The sequence below is a fragment of the Myotis brandtii genome, unplaced genomic scaffold, assembly GCF_000412655.1.
Source record: "Myotis brandtii unplaced genomic scaffold, ASM41265v1 scaffold5679, whole genome shotgun sequence".
Lineage (NCBI taxonomy): Eukaryota > Metazoa > Chordata > Mammalia > Chiroptera > Vespertilionidae > Myotis > Myotis brandtii.
In genome coordinates, this window is record NW_005370121.1 from 16,467 (window position 1) to 24,769 (window position 8,303).

General features: G+C 38.6%; 1 protein-coding gene and 1 pseudogene across 5 annotated transcripts in view; one reads left to right on the forward strand and one right to left on the reverse strand.

The window, feature by feature from the left end:
- Positions 1 to 8,303, forward strand: part of LOC102246796 (glycine N-acyltransferase) — a 19,683-nt gene that overhangs the window by 2,457 nt on the left and 8,923 nt on the right. For 2 of the 5 annotated variants that reach the window (XM_005878610.2, XM_014549720.1), the window contains exons 2-3: positions 2,290 to 2,385; positions 3,441 to 3,548. In XM_005878610.2, the coding sequence (XP_005878672.1) occupies positions 2,308 to 2,385; positions 3,441 to 3,548 (186 nt within the window). In that variant the 5' untranslated portion in view covers positions 2,290 to 2,307. Of the gene's footprint in view, positions 1 to 1,934; positions 2,010 to 2,289; positions 2,386 to 3,440; positions 3,549 to 8,303 lie in introns of those variants that run through there. The other 3 variants (XM_005878611.1, XM_005878612.2, XM_005878613.2) reach the window with 3 other exon arrangements.
- On the reverse strand, positions 549 to 1,691 carry LOC106728216 (annotated as a pseudogene).

Below are 8,303 nucleotides of genomic sequence, written 5' to 3' on the forward strand. Positions count from 1 at the left end.
AAGAAAGAAAGAAAGAAAGAAAGAAAGAAAGAAAGAAAGAAAGAAAGAAAGAAAGAAAGAAAGAAAGAAAGAAAGAAAGAAAGAAAGAAAAGAACATCCTGGCCAGAGTTCTGGGAAACCAGTGCCTCAGCACTAAAGGGCTGAGTACATCAAACAATCTTATCTCTGCTTCCGTCAGGGAATGACGATAATCATGACACATAAATTCTATTCTGTGCCAGGCACTTACTAAGAAATTCCCTTTGGGCTTTTTTACTCACTTGGTGCCAATGCCTGGATTACTCATTTAATCTCCACAAACTGTCTCTCACGTAAGTGTTGGTGTTATCCTCAGGACACTATTCACACTGAAAACACTCACACTGTGGGCTAGGTTAAAGTTACACCCATTTCTTTAAAAAAAAAATCCAATGGGCTGAGCTGAAATACTGTGTGGTTAGCTGCCAGTAATGATATTAATAATAACAGTAATAAAATAATAATTTTGAGTTATTATATGCTAGAAACTCTACTATGCACTTAATATATATTAACTCATTTAACCATCGCTATGATTTTCTTTTTCTTTCTAAACCAACTAGGTGTTCAGTTTGGTTTTTGTAAGAAATTTCAGACACCAGTTTGTGAGGGTAAAGGCAGCTGGGGAGAGCAAACACAGAGGGGAGGTAGCCTGGAGCTGAGGAACACCTTTGATTTTTGGCAGAAGTTGCAAACCCATGGCTTTCTGATCAACCTCCCACTTCTCTGTCCTCTCATATTTCTGTTTCTCTGTGTTGAGGAGCTCACCCTCCTGGTGACTGGGCTGGCGCTGCTCCTTCTTCCTAAATAAGTACCAGTGACATGTTTGGGATTTTCACACCACTGGTTCCCGTCTTGGTAGAGGTGGCAGTGATGAATTTCTGGTGTGTTCTATGCAGAGGAACTTAATGATTAAGGCACAGAGTTGCAGACATTAAGGCCCCTGCTCAGCTGCTTCAGGAAAACCATTCTCTTGCCTCCGTAGTGCCCAGGAGTATGATAGAATGGTCCCGGGAGTGATGTTGGCCCACAGTTTTCTCACATGCTGACCAAAGGGCTCCTTGTTGTGGCTCAACAGCTTTGGAGGCACATCTTCAGTGGGGTAGTATCTAGGGATTTTGCAAAGTGTAAGCACTTGGGTATCACCTTTTTAGTCACTACCAACTGGTTTTGTGACAGTAGCAATAACTTTTTCATTTCAATCAAGGATTTAGCTACTGAATACTTCCACTTGTACATGGCCTTTCTGGAGTATATAGCCGACCAGGAATATTTGCCAATTCCTCTGACCAGGATAGGGTTTCGGTTGTAGTGGGGCTTCCTCTTCTTACTCATCTTGACCTTGGGGTTACCTTTCTTTTTTAAAAAATATATTTTTATTAATTTCAGAGAGGAAGGGAGAGGGAGAGAGAGAAAGATAGAAACATCAATGAGAGTCATTGATTGACTGCCTCCTACACACCCCCTACTGGGAATCGAGTCCACAACCAGGGCATGTGCTCTTGACTGGAATCAAACCCGGAATCCTTGAGTTCACAGGCTGATGCCCTATCCACTGAGCCAAATCAGCTAGAGCAGGGGTTACCCTTCTTAATCTTGTCACCAGTATCAGCCTTCTTGGCTCTGGGTTTCTTCTCCTTAGTATCTTGCCTCTCAGCTTCTTCACCCACCATCTTGCAGATGGGAAAGAGGCAATAATTTTCTAGGTAGAGTCTGTTTTCATTAGGATTAATGAGTAAATTATGGAACCAAGAGGGTAAGTAACTTTTTGGAGATTACAGAGTTTGCTAGTGGTGGCATTGGGCTAATCATTGACTACAACCAGATCCCCAAAGACGCACTAGCATATTTACGTAACATGTTTGTTAAAATAAATGTGTATTAAATGAAAATGTAGGGTAGTGTTAGAAGTGAAGGCAAAACTTTCAGAAGGAGAACCAGGTGCTTCCTGCCAATCTCCTTCCTTGGTGTTACTGAGGACTTCAGTGTGGGTAACACCAATAGGGGGCACTGAAGAAGGTCGTGGGCATTAGCATAGAACCTGCTGCTCTTGTTTCTCCCTGGTAGTTCCTTCGGAACTTTTATGCTGTGTCTCCATCCGAGTAAGGCTTGAAATCTAGAGTGACTCTACTTTTTCTTCCCCTAAGGCAGTTACTTTAGAAGAGGGCAGACTTATCTGTTACCTTCTAAGATTCAGGTAAAGGTGTGTGGATCTAGTTCCTATGGATTCAGCATTTTTACATCCTGGCTGTTTGTTGATCCTCCCTCTAGGCTAAAATACCTGCCAGGATGCTCCACTTGCAGGGTCCACAGATGCTGCAGATGCTAGAAAAATCCTTGAGGAAGAGCCTCCCTGAGTCCTTAAAGGTGAGACTGGAACAATCTCAGGGAAACAAAGGGTGGCATCTTCCTGTGACAGAGTAGGAAAGAGAATGAGCTGTTATTAGGCATCTATTTTTAAAATATATATATTTTTTATTTCAGAGAGGACAGGAGAGGGAGAGAGAGATAGAAACATCAATGATGAGAGTCATTATCAGCTGCCTCCTGCATGCCCCTTACTGGGGACTGAGCTGGCAACCAGGGCATGTGCCATGACCTGGAATCAAACCATGACCTCCTGGTTCATAGGTCAGCATCGAGCCACGCCAGCTGGGCAGGAATTCACTCATGCTACAGCTCATTTAGTTCACATCACCTCTTTGCAAGGGAGATATATTATGGAACCTCTTTGTACTTTCTTTGCTACTTCATGTGAATAAATTAAAAGTTTTAAAAAAATAAGGTTTGTTCATCCATGTCATAGAATGCTCTTTAGTCATTAAAATTATTTTTATTTATTGGAGAAGAAATATGACTAGAATGTATTTATCCAATGGAGAAAACATTTCAATATCACATCTATGTGATTTTTTTAATTTTGCAAAATTTGTTGTGCATGTGCATGAATAGTAAGAAATCTATTAAAAGTTTTTTCTCTTTTTTTAAAAATTGGGATATAATTGGCATACATTACATTAAATGTGTATTAAATTCTACAATGGGAGAGTTCATGATTTTTATTCATAAATTTTATTAGTCTGAATATTTTACAATGTGATTATATTTCTAAAAGATACATTTATTGAGACAAAACACTAAAACTTAAAATTGCTTGGCAGAAATACTCATTAGAGACCTTTCAATGATAAAATTCCATGATTTCATAGAAATAAACCTGTCCTGATCAAACAAGTTACTTTAACATTCTTTCCTAATACAGGGGTGGGAAAAGTAGGTTTATAGTTGTGAGTACATGAAACAGAGTTAATAAAGCTATTATAATAATCATAACCTGCATGACTTTTTCCAGATGAACAACCGTAAACCTACTTTTACCAACCCCTGTACATTGACCCTCCCACTTTCTTGTGATGCTGCAGGTTTATGGGACCATCTTCCACATGAACCAGGGAAACCCGTTCAAGCTGAAGGCTCTGGTGGACAAGTGGCCTGATTTTAATACAGTGGTTGTCCGCCCTCAGGAGCAGGTAAGGTGTCAGATATGGAATGAATATATGTATTTGCTACGTGTTTATCTGGACCTGGCAATGTGCAAGACCTGGGCGTATAGAAATGAATCCCAGGAATAGTAAATAGTCCCTGTCCTCAAAAATTCCACAGCCTGGAAGAGAATACAGGTGAGTCCACAGATAAATCACAGCATGGTCTGAAATGTGCAGCAACAGGAGAATTGAATCAAATGATTGTCTAACCACTGTGCTGTACACCTGAAACTAATATAAAATAATATTGAATATCAACTGTAATTGAAAAATAAACTTAAAAAAGAAGTAACACATGTGGAAAGCTGATTAAAACTATATATTTTAATATATTTTTATTGATTTCAGAGAGTAAGAGGGAGGGAGAGATATAGAAACATCAAAGATAAGAGAGAATCATTGATTGACTGCCTCTTGCATGCCCTTCACTGGGGATTGATCGCACAACCTGAGCATGTGCCCTGACTAGGAATGGAACCATGACCTCCTGGTTCATAGGTCAATGCTCAACCACTAAGCCACACCGGCTGGGCTATATGGTACATTTTCATACTCATTCATTGTTTTAATTTGTTTTCAAGACAGGACCCCAAACAGCATCCTGGTGATGCTGAAGACCAAGCACTTTTCATTATTTCTTGCATTTAGTTTATGGGAAGAGAGACACCCAATGGATGGTTTTGCTAATGTAAGATTATGTTGAGGACATAGACAAAAGGCTGATCTTTTGTTCAAGATATTAAAGCAACATTTCTCAGACTTGACATCTTTATTGTTTTGAATCAAACACTTTTAACTCTTAGCCTATGGGGAAAAATTATTTCCTATCTTTTAAAAATACCAACCTTGAAACCACACCACTAGTTAACTCACTAGTGCTAACTCACAACTTCTTGTGATACTGTCTTCCCATTGAGAGGTTGCATGGTATTGTAACCAACTGCCATCAGTAAAGTCAATAAAATAGGGCATTTTAAAAAAACTATATATAGTAGAGGTTGCAGGGAAAGGAAGAAAATTTACCAAAACTGCATGTTAAAGATAAATAAGATTTTTTTATAGAGGGTCAAGGCAGGACTTCATCCAAAGCAAACAAAATACCAATTGAGTGGCATAAGGTCTAAAATAACATCATGGATTAGGGAAATTTAAAAGCAAAAGACATGGTTGGAGTTGTTATATATTGTGATAATTTTTTTAAATTAATGAAATTAAATAGCTAAAATATTTCAAAACTAAAAAATATATAATTATATTTTAATAAATTAAGCAATAATCTAAATTTATTAATATTAAACATTATTACTTGTAAATTTCACCAAATTAAATAATTTGAAAAATAAAGACTTTGAATTATTGATAGAAACCTGAATAAGAAATATTATTTGAGCAACTGTCAAAAATACAATCTTCTAAGATCTGGAAACAGCCTAAGTGCCCATCAGTAGATGAATGGATTAGAAAACTGTGGTACATCTACATGATGGAATACTATGCTGCTGTAAAAAAGAAGGAATTCTTACCATTTGCAACAGCATGGATGGAACTGGAGAGCATTATGCTAAGTGAAATAAGCCAGTCAATGAAGGAAAAATACCACATGATCTCACTCATTCATGGATAATAAAGACCATTACAAACTTTTGAACAATAATAGATACAGAGGCAGAGCTGCCTCAAACTGATTGTCAAACTGCAGCGGGAAGGCCAGAGAGGGTTGGGGGGCAGAAGGGAGGGGAGTAAGAGATCAACCGAAGGACTTGTATGCATGCATATAAGCATAACTAATGGACATAAGACACTGGGGGGTAAGGGAGGGCAGGGGATTGTCAAGGGGGGGGGAAGGACACATATGTAATACCCTTTGTAATACTTATAATATTTTTTTTAAAAAGAATAAAAAAATAAAAAATAAAAAAACAGAAAAAAAAAGAAAAAACAAACAAAATTGTGACATAATAAAAATAATAAACATTAATTGAACCATGACCATAAGTTAAGCCCTATGATATTTCTAATGCATACTGCTCTCGTAAGAGGCCAATGATGCATGTTGTACTATTACTTCTATTTCACAGATGGCTCAGTGAAAATAAATAACTTGGCCAAAGTCTCAAAGCCAATCCCAAAATTTGAACTTAAGAAGTCTGATCCCAGAACAAAAAAAAATTCACCTATCTAAACAGCATCAACTATCTAAGTCTCTATTTTCACATCTTTAAAATGAAAATAATATTTATTATGTCAGTTGCAAATTGAATTCAGTTGCAAATAAAATGACCTCTCTCAAAAATAATAGCTGCTAAAACACCTAAAATTTTATTCTTTCGCATAATTTACTCTAGCAAAAACTCAAATGCAAGATGTGTAACTCCATAGACTTCACAGCCAATAAATACACTGAACTTAACATCACTCTTATGTCAGCTATTCTCCAACTCTTTCCTAAAGGAACTTACTGGTTCTGCTTCAACCCTGCCAGTCATGGGTGGCAGAATTCTGGGAAGAAAAAGTCTGTCTAAGCAAAAAAAAAAAAAAAAAAAATGGATTTCTTTTACTTGTGCACTGCTGGTGGGAATGCAGACTGGTGCAGCCACTATGGAAGACAGTATGGAGTTTCCTCAAAAAGCTGGAAATGGAACTCCCATTTGACCCTGTGATCCCACTTCTAGGAATATATCCCAAGAAACCAGAAACACCAATCAGAAAGGATCTATGCACCCCTATGTTCATAGCAGCACAATTCACCATAGCTAAGATTTGGAAACAGCCTAAGTGCCCATCAGTAGATGAATGGATTAGAAAACTGTGGTACATCTACACGATGGAATACTATGCTGCTGTAAAAAAGAAGGAACTCTTACCATTTGCAACGGCATGGATGGAACTGGAGAGCATTATGCTAAGTGAAATAAGCCAGTCAATGAAGGAAAAATACCACATGATCTCACACATTCATGGATAATAGAGACCATTATAAACTTTTGAACAATAATAGATACAGAGGCAGAGCTGCCTCAAACAGATTGTCAAACTGCAGCGGGAAGGCCGGGGAGGGTTGGGGGGAAGGAGGGAAGGGGGGAAGAGATCAACTGAAGGACTTGTATGCATTCATATAAGCATAACCAATGGACATAAGACATTGGGGGGTAGGGGAGGCCAGGGGATTGTCAAGGGCAGGGAAAAAAAGGAGATATATGTAATACTCTTTGTAATACTTTAAGCAATAAAACAATAAAAGAAAAAAAGAAAAAAAATACAATTTTGCCCTAGCTGATTTGGCTCAATGATTACAGTCTCGACCCAGAGACTGAAGGGTCGTGAGTTGGATTCCAATCAAGGACACATACATCTGTTTCAGGCTCAGTCCCTGGCCCAAGCTGGAGACCGTGTGGGAGGCAACCACTTGATGTGTCTCTCACACATTGATGTTTTTCTCTCTGTCTCTCCTCCTCCTGTCCACTCACACTAAAAATCAATGGAGGACTTTCAACAATAAAGATTTTAAAAAATCAATGGGGAAAAATCCTCAGGGGAGAATTGATGAAAAAAATATTTAAAATAAGGTTTTCCAGCTTTATGAGAGATGATTGACATCTAAACTTGTGTATGTTTAAGATGTACAATGTGTAGATTTGATACACACATATATTGCAAAATTATCACCACCATAGCTTTAGCTGACACCTCTATCCTGTCACATAATTACTGTTTCTTTTTTGTGGTGAAAATATTTAAGATTTTCTCTCTTAGCAGCTTTCAAGTATATATAATACAATATTTACTAATTATAATTATCATGCTGTACATCAGATCTTCAGAACTTACTCACCTTATAACTTTTCATTAGTTTCATCATTTATAGGTGGGTATTCTAAGTCTGTTACCTCCATCAATTTTGATAAAGACATGTTCACAGCCCACATGTTCTAAAAATCTTCGGACTAGAGCAAGATTTATTCCTCTGGCCAAAGATTTTGCTTGCAATTTTACTCTCTAGTTGAGTTTTATAAAGGTTAGAAAAATTATTTTATTTGAGGTGGAGAGGGGGCAATATTGCATCTTTACTTAGAAAATCATTATTGATGAGATTATCTTCTCGCCATATTTTCTAATAGTTATTGCTGAGGAAACCAGTGTTTTGAGCTGAATAATGTGTTAGCTATATAAAAATGTATAAAATACTAGAGGCCTGGTGCACGGATTCACACACCAGTGGGGTTCCTCGGTGTGGCCTGGGGGGATTGGGCAAAACTGGCAGTCCAACACTGCCTGCCACTCCTGCTCCCGCTCATCCCAGCCCTGCTGCACCTGCTGCGTGCTGATGCCCAGTCGGTCCCGATCCAGAGGCTCACACCACCGCAGCAACGCTCACCAGCCGTGAGCCCTGCATCTGACGCCCATCGGTTAGCTAAGCAGTGCACTGACCACCAGGGGGCAGCTCCTGCGTTGAGCGCCTGCCCCCTGGTGGTCAGTGCGCATCATAGCGACCAGTCAACTGGTCGTTCGGTTGTTCGGTCATTCGGTTGCTTAGGCTTTTAGATAGATAGATAGATAGATAGATAGATAGATAGATAGATAGATAGTGCATACTTTGAAGGTCTCATTGGGGAGGTAAGACAAGATGAAAAGAACTCCATGGAGTAATTAATAGGTAATATTTGCTTAGTACTTGGAATTTGGAATGTAGTTTTTACATACCTGCCGGAAGCCGGTCCATCCTTGCTGCTTGACACAGTC